At 57.3% G+C, this 14897-nt stretch overlaps 6 protein-coding genes across 8 annotated transcripts; 4 read left to right on the top strand and 2 right to left on the bottom strand.

The window, feature by feature from the left end:
- Nucleotides 1-715: 715 nt before the first annotated feature.
- On the top strand, nucleotides 716-1665 carry IUM83_18483 (putative glycosyl hydrolase family 5 protein; the record flags this gene model as incomplete). Its single annotated transcript, XM_067943487.1, has 2 exons — nucleotides 716-946; nucleotides 1000-1665. The coding sequence occupies 2 exons, from the start codon at nucleotides 716-718 to the stop codon at nucleotides 1663-1665; spliced, it is 897 nt and encodes a 298-aa protein (XP_067795580.1).
- A 364-nt stretch (nucleotides 1666-2029) lies between these two features.
- IUM83_18482 (putative glycosyl hydrolase family 5 protein) lies at nucleotides 2030-2245 on the top strand (the record flags this gene model as incomplete). Its single annotated transcript, XM_067943486.1, has 1 exon — nucleotides 2030-2245. One exon carries the CDS (start codon nucleotides 2030-2032, stop codon nucleotides 2243-2245), a length of 216 nt encoding a protein of 71 aa, XP_067795641.1.
- A 134-nt stretch (nucleotides 2246-2379) lies between these two features.
- IUM83_18481 (Glucan 1) lies at nucleotides 2380-4290 on the bottom strand (the record flags this gene model as incomplete). 2 transcript variants are annotated; one of them, XM_067943484.1, is made up of 1 exon in its annotated part: nucleotides 2380-4290. In XM_067943484.1, the coding sequence occupies one exon, from the start codon at nucleotides 4288-4290 to the stop codon at nucleotides 2380-2382; it is 1911 nt and encodes a 636-aa protein (XP_067795642.1). The 2 variants fall into 2 exon arrangements, with proteins under 2 accessions (XP_067795642.1, XP_067795643.1); XM_067943485.1 differs by having other exon boundaries at nucleotides 2380-3966.
- A 491-nt stretch (nucleotides 4291-4781) lies between these two features.
- IUM83_18480 (protein phosphatase) lies at nucleotides 4782-9068 on the top strand (the record flags this gene model as incomplete). 2 transcript variants are annotated; one of them, XM_067943482.1, is made up of 14 exons in its annotated part: nucleotides 4782-5529; nucleotides 5616-5653; nucleotides 5900-6182; nucleotides 6256-6322; nucleotides 6391-6586; nucleotides 6658-6735; nucleotides 6803-6871; nucleotides 6947-6991; nucleotides 7111-7435; nucleotides 7514-7965; nucleotides 8031-8165; nucleotides 8237-8674; nucleotides 8743-8868; nucleotides 8943-9068. In XM_067943482.1, the coding sequence occupies 14 exons, from the start codon at nucleotides 4782-4784 to the stop codon at nucleotides 9066-9068; spliced, it is 3126 nt and encodes a 1041-aa protein (XP_067795627.1). The 2 variants fall into 2 exon arrangements, with proteins under 2 accessions (XP_067795627.1, XP_067795628.1); XM_067943483.1 differs by having other exon boundaries at nucleotides 7108-7435.
- A 254-nt stretch (nucleotides 9069-9322) lies between these two features.
- Nucleotides 9323-10519, bottom strand: IUM83_18479 (nucleotide-binding protein 1; the record flags this gene model as incomplete). The annotated part of the gene is made up of 3 exons (XM_067943481.1): nucleotides 9323-9348; nucleotides 9429-9654; nucleotides 9740-10519. The coding sequence occupies 3 exons, from the start codon at nucleotides 10517-10519 to the stop codon at nucleotides 9323-9325; spliced, it is 1032 nt and encodes a 343-aa protein (XP_067795650.1).
- Nucleotides 10520-11791: 1272 nt separating this feature from the next.
- Nucleotides 11792-14506, top strand: IUM83_18478 (transportin-like protein; the record flags this gene model as incomplete). Its single annotated transcript, XM_067943480.1, has 1 exon — nucleotides 11792-14506. The coding sequence occupies one exon, from the start codon at nucleotides 11792-11794 to the stop codon at nucleotides 14504-14506; it is 2715 nt and encodes a 904-aa protein (XP_067795632.1).
- Nucleotides 14507-14897: the final 391 nt, after the last annotated feature.

Raw genomic sequence — 14897 nt, 5'->3', positions numbered from 1 at the left:
GCTCCCATGAGCTCACTTCCACATTTTCGTCATTCTGCAAACGCTGTCGGAAAGCAAGCAAGCACACACCAATCTCAAGTCTCACATCATTTCGACATCGACTATGGCGAGGAAGGTCTGCTCGTCTCCACGCTTCCTCCTCGCACTTGGAGCCATCGCCGCTTCCAGTTTGACCCTCGGAGCCTACGCTTCGGGTGAGGTGGCTAAGGCATGCGCGGCATCCGGTGGGAACTGCGGCAACGCCCGGGTCGGTCCCAACTGTTGTCCGTCTGGACAATTCTGCCAGCCATGGAATCCGGGCAACTACCAATGCATCCCCAAGCCCGCCAAGTGCGGTATGCCTGAGGTCGGCACGGACTACTATGGGGGCGACCTCAGTGAACCGTCAGGAATTACCCTTCCGGAGAACTGCTGCAATGCTTGTCCGGCTGCGTTGCCTTCACGTTCATCAATGTTGGATGGGATGGTAAGCCCCACTGCTATCTGAAGAAAGCGTTGAGGTCGCTAACAAGAAATCGTACCCGGGCGCGATTTCTGCTGCTGTCTCATCAAGTACGGCATCAAATCATATCCAAGCCAAGATCCGCAGTGGTGCCGCCAAGTCCAGGGCAGTAAACCTCGGGGGGTGGCTCGTCAGCGAGTATTGGATGTTGTGGGATTCCCCGTTGTGGACGGGTGTGCCAGCGACCAGGCTTGACAGTGAGAATATAACGTCATGAAATTCCTCGGCAAGACAACGGGAACTGCTGCGTTCGAGAAGCACAGACAAACGTGGATCACCGAAGCTGACATCAAGGAGATTGCGGCCGCTGGCGTGCTCAACACTGTCCGTGTGCCGGTCGGGCACTGGATTATCCGCGACGCCACCGCCTCGCCCGGTACCGAGGGCGACATGCTCGCCCCTGGAGGACTCAAGTACTTCGACACTCTGATCAACACCTGGGCCGTCAAATACAGTAGGCGGTGATGATTAGTCTCCACGCACATCACGGGAGTCAGAACGGCTTCGAGCACAGCGCCCCCGTCACCATGGGAAAAGTTGGATGGAGCACCTCGCAGACCAACATCGACAACTCGCTCAAGTTTGCAACGTTCCTCACAGCTCGCTACATGAACAGCCCGGAGTTCCTCGGCCTGGCCTTGATGAACGAACCACTAGCCCCCGTCGACCGGACGGCGTTGCAGAACTACTACATTCAGGTATACAAGCAAATTCGAGCGACCGGAAACATGTGCATCTTGCTCGTGACAACGTTCCTGAATGAACAAGACGCGGATCACTTGTACGGAATGATCGGCGCGCCGGCGTACGTGAACGTGTGGAATGACCTTCATGTGTACTTCATCTGGGGCTACGATGGAGTATCGGAGCAACGGATCCTCGCGGAAGTCGACTCGTTCGACCAGACTCACTTCAAGGCAGCGCCGACTAACAACCGTCTCGTCTTGGGAGAATGGTGTATGGGAGGGCCTCCAGACCAGACCGTCATCTCCCAGAACTTAGACAACTTCCGCGAGCTCGGGCGGAAGCAACTGGCCTACTACAACGCTGACCTCACAGGTGGCTGGGCATTTTGGACGTGGCGGCACTCGGATGAAACCATCAAGCGCACGGGCTGGTCGATGCGGTATCTAATTAGGACAGGCTACCTCAAACTGTCCTGAACGTAAGCAAGCCAATGAAAATGCTCACTAGATGGGATAACACACAACTCTTCGTGACGAGGCTATTTCGTTTAACGTTGAGTTGTTGTACGATTCATTTGGGGATACATGTATCCTGGGGTCCGCAATTTAAGACTAATTCAGTTTGGGGTCCGTTATTGACAGAGTTTGAGAAATACGGACATGTGTGTCCGCCCCACCAGCTCCTGCGTCAATGAGAGTACGAAAACGTGTGGAATGAGATTCGCGTGCACTTCGTCTGGAGATTTCAAGGCGTGAGCGAGGAGTGGATTTTGGCGTATCTGGGCTCGTACAGACAGCGAAACCTACTATCATACAGTAACCCAGGGGCAACCACCTCTTCATGGGCGAGAGGAGCATTGGAAACCCCACGGACGAATTTACCATCATCCAGAACATGAGCAACTTCCGCGAGCTCTATCGCAAACAACTCGCTATGTACAACGAAGACCTTAGTGGTGGCTGGGCTTTCTGGTCGTGGCGCCACTCTGACGATGCGACCAAAAGAACAGGGTGGTCCATGCGCAAGGTGATCCGGGATGGCGACCTGAAGCTGTAAATTTAATCGCACTTCATGGTCCAAAGTGCATTTCCAGCGCATGAAATAGCATCTATAGTTTTAACATAACCGAAATAGGAAATCTCTGAAACACTCAAAGCGACATGAAATAGTCAAGACGTTGTGCTCACACCTCAGCTCAGCTCGAAGCTAAAGCTCATATCATTGTAGCGAATAAGTGTCCGCAAAGACCATGTGAATGTTTCATCGGAGTGCCGCCAAGACCAGAACGCCCAACCACCTGTGGCCTCTTCGTTAAACATGGCGAGCTGCTTACGCCCCAGTTCATGAAAACACCCAATATCCTGGAACATGCCTTTCTCGTCGGGAGGGCCCGCCATGCTCCATTGCCCCACGAACAGTCGATTACCCTTGGTGTGCCGCTGCAGGTTGTGCTCCTTGAACACGTCCAGGTGGTCCAGAATCCACGCCTCGCTCCTGTCCTCGTACCCGCGGATGAAGTACGCGTGGATCTCGTTCCACACGTTTTCGTACACCGGAGCCCGAATCATGCCGTCGAAGCCGCTCGGATCTTGCTCGGTGACCAGCGGAGACACGAGTATGATGCAGTCGTTCCTGGAGGCTCGGATGCGGTTGTACGCGTCGATGTAGTAGTGAATCAGCACCTTCCGGTCGGTGGGTGGAGCCGGCTCGTTCATGAGGTTCATCCCGAGGAAGGCGGGGCTGTCCTTGTATCTGTCCGCGATGAACGTTGCGAACGCCAGCGAGTTGTTGACGTTTGTGTGCGAGGTGCTCCAGTCGATGGCCCCGAGAGTGACGGGCGCGCTATGAGCATAGCCATTTTGACTACCCTGGTGCGCGTGGAGACTCACGATGACGGCTAGGTTGTGCTTCAGAGCCCAGTCGTTGATGAGTACGTCGAGGAACTTCAACCCGCCAGGGGCAAAGTTGGCACCTTCATCACCAGGTAGATTGACGGCGTCGCGGGCGATCCAGTATCCTACGGGAACGCGGACGGTATTGAGCACACCAGTGTCGGCGATTTCTTTGATGTCGGACTCGGTGACCCACGTCTGTCTATGGCCTGAGAATGCAGCGGCGCCTTTGTCCTCGCCCAGGAAATTCATGGCGGCGTACTCGCCTTGCGTCGCAATGTCCACAGGTATATCTTGCCAAAGTGTGTAGGAGTCCCATGACATCCAGTACTCAGCCACGAGCCACGCACCGAGACTCACAGCCCTCGACCGAGCTTCCCCGCGACGAATCTTGGCATGGATGTGGCTCACGCCCGTCAGGTCGACCTTGCCCGACACGACCCCCACCGATCGGCGCTTACCGTCGATACTGCTCTTTAAGTAACACGCAGTCTTCCCCGGGTTGTCGCTCACGAAGGTATACCCGACACAGCCAGCCGTCTGCGTGCACTTCTCGCAGCAGCCCGTGGGGTGAAGACCGTACACGACACCCAAGTCATTGCCGTAGAAGTCGACGTCCGTGAGCTGAGTCGAGCAGTGTCTGGGGGCCTTGATGCACTGGTAGTATCCCGTGTTCCACGGCTGGCAGTACGAGCCGTACGGACAGCAGAGAGACCAGTCCTTGTTGCCGCAGTAGCCGCCCACCTGCGTGGAGCACGACGAGGTTCGAGGAGACGTCACCGCCGCCGACACTGCACCGGGGATGCTCTTCTTGGCGCCGATGGCGCTCTTCAAGTAGCAGTGCGTCTTGCCGTCCCACGAAGCGTTGACGAAAGTGAAGGCCATGCAGCCGAGGGTGTCGGCGCAGCGGTTGCAGCATTCTTCCGGCAGCAGCAGACTGGTGATGTCTGCGATGTCGTTCCCCCAGTAGTCGACACCGGCTTCGGGGACGCCGCACTTGGCAGGTTGGGAAACGCACTGGTAGTAGGCCGGGCTCCATGGCTGGCAGTACTCACCTTTTGGGCAGCAGTTCGGTCCGATGTTGCTATTGCCGCAGAACTGTCCGGCACCGGCGCAAACTTCTGCCACCTCCTGGAAGTCGTTATCAGCGTAGGTTCCTGATGCTAGTATTAGAGCGAAAAGAGCTCGGAGATGCGGGGCTACGAGCATTCGATGTTGGCGGGGAAGGAATGGCAAGTGGATGGCAGGTCACCGTGGAGAGTTTGAGAAGTGAGTATCATCGAAAGCTCGGACAACCTCGGATATGGCTGGGTTAGCCTGGTGAGTAATGGAATCCTAGTTGAACGGAGAAGAGAGTGACGAAACCAGAAAATGTATGAAATGAAATTATTCTGGGGTCAGACGTAGAATTCCCCTCAAGCCCTTCACTTCTGAACGCAGAAGAAAGTGAAGACACCAGAAGTGATTGATGAAACCCAGAGAAGCGACTCACGAAACTAAATGTACTTCAAGTATGAAATGATTATAGGGTCAGACGTTGGCGGGAAGAATTTCCCACTTCTGCGTTCAACTAGGATTCCATTACTCACCAGGCTAACCCAGCCATAGCCGAGGTTGTCCGAGCTTTCGATGATACCCACTTCTCAAACTCTCCACGGTGACCTGCCATCCACTTGCCATTCCTTCCCCGCCAACATCGAATGCTCGTAGCCCCGCATCTCCGAGCTCTTTTCGCTCTAATACTAGCATCAGGAACCTACGCTGATAACGACTTCCAGGAGGTGGCAGAAGTTTGCGCCGGTGCCGGACAGTTCTGCGGCAATAGCAACATCGGACCGAACTGCTGCCCAAAAGGTGAGTACTGCCAGCCATGGAGCCCGGCCTACTACCAGTGCGTTTCCCAACCTGCCAAGCGCGGCGTCCCCGAAGCCGGTGTCGACTACTGGGGGAACGACATCGCAGACATCACCAGTCTGCTGCTGCCGGAAGAATGCTGCAACCGCTGCGCCGACACCCTCGGCTGCATGGCCTTCACTTTCGTCAACGCTTCGTGGGACGGCAAGACGCACTGCTACTTGAAGAGCGCCATCGGCGCCAAGAAGAGCATCCCCGGTGCAGTGTCGGCGGCGGTGACGTCTCCTCGAACCTCGTCGTGCTCCACGCAGGTGGGCGGCTACTGCGGCAACAAGGACTGGTCTCTCTGCTGTCCGTACGGCTCGTACTGCCAGCCGTGGAACACGGGATATTACCAGTGCATCAAGGCCCCCAGACACTGCTCGACTCAGCTCACGGACGTCGACTTCTACGGCAATGACTTGGGTGTCGTGTACGGTCTTCACCCCACGGACTGCTGCGAGAAGTGCACGCAGACGGCTGGCTGTGTCGGGTATACCTTCGTGAACGACAACCCGGGGAAAACTGCGTGTTACTTAAAGAGCAGTATCGACGGTAAGCGCCGATCGATGGGGTGGGGCAGTGGGCTGTTCCAGGACACAGGCAACTTCCCCGCAAGCAGCTCGCCATATCCATTGCAGAAACTTCCGGCGGCTGGACGTTCTGGCACTCGGCCAGGGTACGCCGTGGTCCTTGTCACTTCAACTACGCTCTCGATAGTTATAGTATCCATAATACCCCTCTAAAAACGACTACGTTCCCGTCTAGTAATACACTTGGTGATGGTTTCCTCCCAACTATTACGATGGAAAACTCCCCGAGTAAGCATGCCGGGGCACATAAACCCTCTGTGCGGGAATAAACGAGACCGTGACGGTCTGTACCCGCAAAGGGGAACAGCCCGCAAATCGAATCTTGCTACTAGACCATGGCCAGTCTCCGCCGGCTGCTGCAGCGCGACGCGCCCCCGGCCGCGCCCTGGACGGCGCGCGACGAGACCTACGCGCCTCCGGCGTCGCACGCGCACCGCGAGCGCGCCGAGACGGCCCCAACGGCGCAGCTGGAGGCCGCCGGAGCCGCCATCCCCGTGCCCAACACGCAGCCGGCGCGCGTCTCGAGCTTCCCGCGCCACTTCTTCGACCGCGCGGGCGGCCGCTCGTCGTCCTCGTCGTCCTCGTCGTCGGACGGCGACGACCTGGAGGGCGCAGGTGCGTGCGCGGACTCTGGGGCGCAGCAACTTTAGCCGCTCGAGCTTACGGTGCTGTGGCTTAACCTTGGCAGGCGGCGCGATGACGTCAACAAGCTACTTCCGGCCGAGGACCATGGATGGATACACCCGATACCTCGAGTAAGTTGCCGCGTCTTATTTGTTTTTATTACCTCATGTCTAATGGTTTAATTAATTAATTGTGGCAGGGCGGCGTTCATGGAGGGATACCTGGAGAAGCAGAGCTCGGAGGACGCCAAGCTCTGGAAGAGGAGGTGGTTCGTCATGCAGGACAGCAAGCTCTTCTACTACAAGTCGCAGACCGACGTCAAGGAGCAGAAACCCTCGGACGACACGTGCTGCGGCGTCATCTCCATGGAGAACATCGACTCGGTGACCACAGCGGTACGTTTGTTTCGGCCGGGCTACCGCGTCTCCTCGTTGCTAACTTGCACCTGCATATGCTCTTCTCGCAGAAGGACTTCGGCGTCGCTGCCTTCCAGATCCGCATGGAGAGTCGGCGGTATGTCCTGCGAGCCGAGTCAAAAGACATGGTAAGGTTGTGCGAGGACTTTGCGGCGGTGTTTCCTGGGTGACCTAATTTTTTTGTGCGTTCTGCAGATGCACGAGTGGCTCTTTAATTTCCAGAAATCCATTGCAAACATCGTGTCTGCACTATCGCGGACCCAGGTGCGCACCTGATGGCATCCTATTGACAACTGTTACGATGGCTGAGTGTCACGATGCTTGGTCACGTTCTGTCAGGCGGAACATCGACCGAACCGGCTTTGCAATAGTTTATCTCGAAGAGTACGTGCGATATTGCCTTCTAACGGCACGGCTCATTTGCTATTTTGCGCTGGATTAATGCAATGTACTCACCTACAAGCGAACTTGTCTGTGTCTGCCATGGGGTGGTTCTGCAGCAGAGTATGTCTCGTGTCAATCGCAGCGTGTCATTCGACTATCAGGATTACATGGACCAATTTCCGGTGGCAGCCTCTGTTGATGATTTATATCGCGGACGTGCAAGCGGAGGCTTTTTCGCCTCGACGAGCTTTTCCGATGAATCGACGGGAGGTGATGGCTCTTCATCGTCGCGGACAAGTCCTCGGCGGGCCAGTAGCCCGCTTGCATTTGGAAGTTTTGGACCGCGGAGCCCACTGATGTTTGCGTTTGACCCGATGGATGATGTGCCGGAGCACCATACGCCACCGGTACTGCGAAGTTCAATCGCTGAATCAAAGGAAGAGAGCACCGATCACGATGGACATCTGCATTTAGGTGGACGATGGGAGGATGGAGCTGCCGAGAGCAAAAGCACTGCAACAGCCACTGAGACCCCGCCTATGATGCCGACATCATCGCCCCCGGTCGCGACTGGCAAGTACATTCCTCGGTATCTTCGCAACCGTAGTGCTGCAGAACCGACTTCACCGCCTCCTCTTCCGGTCGACTTGTCTCCTCCCCCAGAGCCTGCACCTGCCCCCACTGCAGGTCGTTGGGTGCCCCGGCATCAAAGAGAAGGATTCGCGGAGATGCAGCCAATTGAATCATTCTCTATTAACAGCCGCGATTCATTTCATGAGACCTTTAACGAGGACAGCTCGAGCTACTCCACGGGTGATGACGTTCATGGAGTGACATCTTTACTAGGCGTTCGGTCAGCCATGGAAGATGTCTGCTGCTGTATCCCAGATCTCAACGCACACTTGAAGGATGACGAGCCTCATCATCAGAAGCAATCGTTTTATGCTTTGTTTGATGGCCATAGCGGTGTTCGGGTACGTCGCTACTCTTCATGCGTGTAAAACGTTCTCGTTTTGAAACCTTTCGTCGATGTTTGCAGGCTGCAACCTTCTCAAACCAGCGACTGGTACCTTATCTGACCGCTCACGATGCGTTTATGACGGATACACGACTAGCTTTTGAGGAGTGCTTTGCACGCATTGACAAGGAATTTCTTGCGAAGGCTGAAGAGGAGGTACGTCGCTCCGTGTTCACATTAGGTTATGGATCATGGTTCTTAAAGTTTCCTGTTTGGTCACCACAAAGAGTTTGGACGACGGCACTACTGCCGCTGTGGTTCTGATTCGGGGCAACCGCTTAATTACCGCAAACATTGGAGACAGCAGGGCGGTGGTGAGCATCGGTGGCCAGGCATTGGACATCATTGAAGAACAAACGCCCGGGCGGGAAGACGAGCGAAGGCGCATTGAATCTCAGGGAGGCTGGGTGAAAGAGGAGCGCGAGCTGCAGTTGTCCAAGCTGCACTCAATGGATCTGAGCGACCCGGAGATTCAGCAGCGAGCAGAGCGAGTTGTTAAATGGGTGACTATTTACCGGGTAAACGGCGAGCTGGCCGTTTCTCGCGCTATCGGCGACATTGACTACAAGGGCGAGGCTTTGTCGAAGTATGAATACTGGGCCTTCCCTGAGGGCCATGGCCGCGTGTTTCATGGCGATTTGGTTATCTCGATGCCTGAGTGTCAGGTAAGACGATATCTGGCTAACTGTAGTGGGCGACTTGGCAAGAGATTAACCCCAATGGTTCGTGGCAGGAAATCGAGATCACGCCCGAATTTGACTTCCTTATTCTGGCGTGCGACGGTTTGTGGGACACAATCAAGAGCAAGGAAGCGGTGAAGTATGTCGCCGACAGGTTAAACGAAGGATACTCAGCAAAGGTACGAGCGCCCCCATAATTCTTTGTGGGCGACACATCTGATGTTGTTGCTTTCTTGCGAACTCTCTCCTACAGCAAGCAAGCCAATCGCTTGCGAACTTGGCGATTCGGTCGGGCTCGTCCGACAACGTATCCGTCGTCATTGTATTGCTCAACACGGAGCAGGTGTCCAGCTCAATAGATGCGTTCTCAAGGCAGTAAAGGGAAAGAGCCATACCCGCGAGAAACAGTACCTTAGCGCAAGTGTAGGAGGATGTTTTCAGCAATAGGCCCAGTCCACATTTCCTCCCGTGTGCAGTCGTCGAACAAGTAAAGAAGGAAGTGCCCGCAAGTCGTTCGGGGCAAATAAATTGCTAAAGTGTGCATATATACGTTTTCTTGTTTTCCCCCGAGCTGTAAAGTACGTCCGTACGTTGAGGTTAGTTGTATCTAGCAACCTTCTCTGGGCGACAGTTTTACTTCTCCAAGGATGCAACAAGATCTGCACAGCAGAGTAGGTAAACGAAGGTCAATTAGCACAGCCAACTCACAGACACATCTGATTGACAACACCAAGCATACCTTGCACGATTTTGCTGAAGGCCGGAGCCGCAACTGAGTCCGGGTACTCCTCCAGGAAGGACACACCCTCCTCGCACGCACCCGTCATCTTGTTGTCCAGCGGCAGGCGGCCGAGGAACGGCACATTGAACTTCTTGGCCATGGCCTCGCCGCCACCGTTGGCCGTGGGGAACACCTCCATGCGCACCGAGTGCTGCAGCAGCTCCGGCGCCTTCTCCTGCAGCAGCTGCAGAGCCGACACACATCAACAACAAGAGAATTAGTCTCAATCCCACAGAAAAGCAGCGCAACAAGCAGACCGCCGCCCCCACCTTCATGAAGGCCGCCGTCTGGTCGTCACCGTCGGCACCGACGAACTTGACGTCGCTGAGCGGGCGCTGCACGCCGCTCATGTTCTCGACCACGCCCAGCACGTTGATGTTGGTCTTGCGGCAGAAGTTGAGCTCTTTGCGCACGTCGCTGAGCGCCACCTCCTGGGGCGTGGTGACCACCACGGCGCCGTCCAGGTCGGCCTCCTTCATGTACTGCACGATGCTGATGTGCTCGTCCGACGTGCCCGGCGGCGTGTCGATGATGAGGTAGTCGAGCTCGCCCCACTGCACGTCCACGAGGAACTGCTTGATGATGCCGCTCTTCTTGGGGCCGCGCCAGATGATGGCGTCGTCCGCGTCGGGCAGCATGAAGCCGATGGACATGACGCCCAGGTTGTCGTCCACGTACACGGGCGACCAGCCGGCCGCGCTCTGATGCACCTCCTGGCCCAGCAGCCCGAGCATGCGCGGCACGCTGGGGCCCGTGATGTCCACGTCCAGCAGCCCCACCTGCAGCCCGCGGCCGGCCAGCGCGAAGGCCAGTTGGCACGCCACCGTGCTCTTGCCCACGCCGCCCTTGCCGGAGAGCACCAGCAGCTTGTGCTTGACGCCGGCCAGCCGCTGCTTCACGTCCGACACGGCCGGGTCCGGCTGCCGGGCCGCGCCCGACGCGCACAGACTCTGGTTGGGGCAGCCGGCGCAGCCGTCGGCCTTGCCGGCCTGCTCAGACTGCGGGCCCACGCACTGCTCGTTGGCGTTGGCGGGCGCGGACGTGGCCATGGGAATCGGATCGACGTGAGCTCCGCGCAGGGAATCGATGAGTGACTTGGCAACGGTGGACTCGGACGCCGCCGCGCTGCGATTGGCGCGGACATCGAAGCGTTTTGGCCAGTGGGAAACGAGGAGAATGCTGGTCGTATACGCTATCAAACAGTTTAACAGCGCTGTGGCACGAATACGGGGCAAGAGCGTGCACCGGTGAGAGGATGGCAGCTTTAGGTTTGCTGGCACTTCGACATGCAGTCTAAACTGCATTAGCTGACGATTACTGTACTTCCGGAAATACTTATTCAGCACAAAACTTCATTCGCAGCAGATAACCATATTGAGAGCACGTTTACATGAACATAGCGACTTGATAACGGAAGATATTCAGTACTTTGTGCTAGACTCAGATAACCGTAGACATGCTACAGGGGTTCTTAGTACAATACTAAGAAAACCCAAAACGGAGTTCATGTAGTTGCACGAGGCGCCTTCCGTCGAAGAACCAAACGGTTGAAACAAACACTTTGCCGAGTCTCTTTTCGCCGCCAACCAATCCACGGCACCAGCTCCATCTTTGTAGCGTTTGTAAGCTGGCCTCCTGAGAGCTTTGCCTGGGGCATAATTAGCCGGTACAGCGCGCTCCAGGGAAAAGAAATTCTACTCACGGCGGGACTTGAACCCGCAATCTCTGCCTTAGGAGGGCAGCGCCGTATCCATTGGGCCACGCGAGCGCGTTGAAATCGATAACGCCTCTAACCATAACAAAGAAAATGTAACGCCGAATCGGTCACTGCCTGGAAACCGGCGCGACAGCGTCTCTCATGCTGCGCCTCGCAGCCTGCAAGCACCACCTAGACGCTTGCAGTTGGCATGTGAACCGCGCACAGACTCGGGCGTGTGCAGGAAGAAGACCAAGATCAACTCGACGGCTGACTCAGGCCTGTCGTCCATCTAAACGCCGCCGTGATTGGTCCAAAATAGCTCCGATCCAGCCAATGGCGCGGGGGCGCCAGTTGCGGTTGGTGGAGAAGCTCGTTCATTTCCTCCCAGCAAGGCGCCGCGCTCTTCCGCCCCCGGCATCCAGGCCTCCCTCCTCCCCCCTCCCTCCCCCCGCAGCCCCAAGCAGCAGCTCCACGCAGGAATCTCCGCGGTCTCCGTCTCCGTCCTCTGGCCCTGCATTTGCCCGCTTCATATCTGCATCTCCCGCCCCAAAAAAAGCCCCTGGCCCCTCCGCCAGACCCAGACCAGACCCAGACCCAGACCCATTCCAGACCCCACACAAGCATGAGCGACACGTGGCAGCCGCAGCCCGCGCTGCTGAACGAGGTGGTGGCCCTGCTGCAGGCCTACATGGTGCCCAACAACCAGGTGCAGCGCGAGTCCTACCAGCGCCTGCAGCAGTTCCAGAAGAACCTCGAGTTCAACCTCTACCTCGTGCACCTGCTGTGCTCCGCGCAGGCCGCCGAGCCCAACGTGCGCCAGCTCGCCGGCCTGCTGCTCAAGCGCAACATCAAGGCGCGCGACGCCGGCGCGGCGCTCAACCCCACGGAGACGGAGATCCTGGCCGTGATCCGCGCGCAGACGCTGCGCGTGCTGGCCGACCCGCTGCCGCCCATCCGCAACGCCGCAGGCTCCATCGTCACCACCTTCGTGTCGCAGTACACCTTCCTGGACGAGTGGCCCGAGCTCATGCCGGCGCTGCTCGTGCTGCTGGAGCAGCAGGACGAGAACGCCGTGGCCGGCGCCTTCGGCGCGCTCGTCAAGATCTGCGAGGACTCGGCCGCCAAGCTCGAGAACTCGCCCAGCCGCCCGCTCAACGTCCTGGTGCCCAAGCTGCTGCAGTACTTCCACCACCAGAACGCCAACTTCCGCCGCGACGCGCTCGAGTGCCTCAACAACGTGCTCATCTACATGCCCGTGGGGCTCGTGGTGCAGATGGAGAACTTCCTCGCGGGCATCTCGCTGCTCACGCAGGACCCGTCCAACGACGTGCGCAAGCTCGTGTGCAAGAGCATCGTCATCCTGCTTGAGGTGGGCGTGCAGTACCTCGTGCCGCACCTGGACAGCATCATCCAGTTCATCCTGCGCGCCAACCAGGACGAGGACGAGAACGTGGCCATCGAGGCCTGCGAGTTCTGGGCCTCCTTCTGCGACCTGCGCGAGTTCAACGACATCAAGCACATGCTGCAGCCCTACCTGACGCAGATCGTGCCGCTGCTGTTCCAGCGCATGGTGTACAGCGAGGAGGACCTGGCCAACTTCGAGGCCGAGGAGCAGAACCAGGATGAAAACGTGCCGGACCGACCGGAGGACATCAAGCCCATCTTCCACCGCAAGGCTGGAGGCGGCCACGAGGGCGGTGGTCTGGACGACGACGACGATGACGACGACGAGGATTACGATGATGACGATGACGACTCGCTGCTGGAGTGGAACCTTCGCCGTTGCTCGGCTGCAAGCCTGGACAACCTCGCCAACGGCTACGGTAACGACATCCTTCCGACGCTGCTGCCCCTACTGCAGGAGCGTCTTGCGCAGGAGCAGCCGTGGCCTCTCGTGGAGAGCGGAATCTTGGCACTTGGCGCTATCGCTGACGGCTGCTACAACGGTATCACCCCACACCTGCCTCAGCTGTACCCGTTCCTGCTGCAGAAGCTGGAGGACCCGGCACCACTCATCCGTAGCATCACGTGCTGGACGCTGAGTCGCTATGCTACGTGGGTGGTGGAGCAGGGCAACCACGAGGCGCTCTTCAAGCCGCTTGTGGAGGGCATGCTGAAGCGCATTCTCGACCAACACAAGAAGGTGCAAGAAGCGGCGTGTTCTGCGTTCTGCACTTTGGAGGAGGAAGCTCGCGAAGAGCTGGTGCCGTACCTGAATCCTATCCTGCAGAATCTCATGTTCGCCTTTGGCAAATACCAGGCGAAGAATCTTCTTATTCTGTACGATGCCATTGGAACGCTCGCGGACTCTATCGGTGAGCACCTGAACCACCCTGAGTTGATTAAGATTCTGATGCCGCCGCTTATTGCGAAGTGGAATGCTCTGGATGACCGTAGCCGTGAGATTCTGCCGCTTTTCGAGTGCTTGGCGCCTGTGGCTCAGGCGCTGGGCAACGGTTTCCAGGAGTTCGCGATGAACGTGTATGTGCGCTGCCAGCGTATTGTTGAGAACGAGCTGCTTGCGGACGCCATGTCTGAGCAAAGCCCGACCGAGTTCGATGAGGGCGACCCGGAGCTCATCGTTTGCGCTCTAGACCTGATCTCGGGCATGATTGAGGGCCTGCAGAGCAACAGTGAGGCTCTGTTGACGGGATCGAATATCCTGAACCTGCTTATGAGCTGCGTTCGCCACGACGTGATGGACGTCCGCCAGAGTGCCATGGGCGTTGTGGGCGACCTGGCAAAGCACGCACCGAACATTCTCCGCCCCGGTCTCGGCGACCTGCTGCCGGTACTGATCGAAAATATCGACCCGGACTTGCCGACTGTGTGCAACAACGCAAGCTGGTCTGTGGGCGAGATTGCTATTCGCATCGGCGCTGAGATGGAGCCTTATGTTGAGAACTGCCTGGGTCGCCTGATCGGCATGATCAACCGCCCGAAGCTTCCGCGCAATCTTGTGGAGAACTGCGCGATCACGATTGGCCGACTCGGTTACGTGTGCCCCAACGTTGTGGCTCCTCACCTGCAGGAGTTTGCCAAGCGTTGGTGCCGTGCGCTTGCCCATGTGCGCGCACCGGAAGAAAAGGAACACTGCTTCCTGGGTCTGTGCTACATGGTGAAGGCGAACCCTAACGGCATCGTCGCCGACTTCATGTTCATGTGCGGTGCCATCGCTTCGCTTGAGGGTCAGCAGATCCAGCACGCGGAGCTGAAGGACATGCTGTACCAGATCGTGCACGGCTTCAAGACGAGCCTGGGCGAAAACTGGGCCGCGTACTTCGCGAGCTTCCCGGAGCCCCTGCGGCAGTTCCTCACCACGCGCTTCAACTTGTAGAGAGAGCGAGTGGTGCAGCAGCTGCTGCTGTCGTGTTTTCCCATATCTGATGTAGGAGACCCAACGATGATGATGAAGTAGACGATGAAGATGACCACGACGGAGGCTACGAAGTAGAAGCTGACGGACGGTAGAGCTGAGAGAGCGGCTGGTGGGGTGACGGCAGTAGGAGTAGCAGTAGGCAGTAGTTAGTAGTTAGTCGTAGGCACAGACGAGCGAGTAGGACGGTAGAGAATAGTAGATAACCGATCGACCCCCGTAGCTGCAGGTTGTAGGTAGCAAGCAATTGGCTTTTCAACTTGGAAGTCCTGAAGGCGCGGTGTCAATACCATAGAACTTATCACTTGACGCTCATGCGTGTGATCTTGCAAGCTAACCACTACGGCACCAC

The sequence above is a fragment of the Phytophthora cinnamomi genome (genome assembly GCF_018691715.1).
Source record: "Phytophthora cinnamomi strain GKB4 chromosome Unknown Contig20, whole genome shotgun sequence".
Lineage (NCBI taxonomy): Eukaryota > Oomycota > Peronosporomycetes > Peronosporales > Peronosporaceae > Phytophthora > Phytophthora cinnamomi.
Note: the sequence above shows the minus strand (reverse complement) of the source record. Positions and strands in the feature narration are given on the sequence as shown.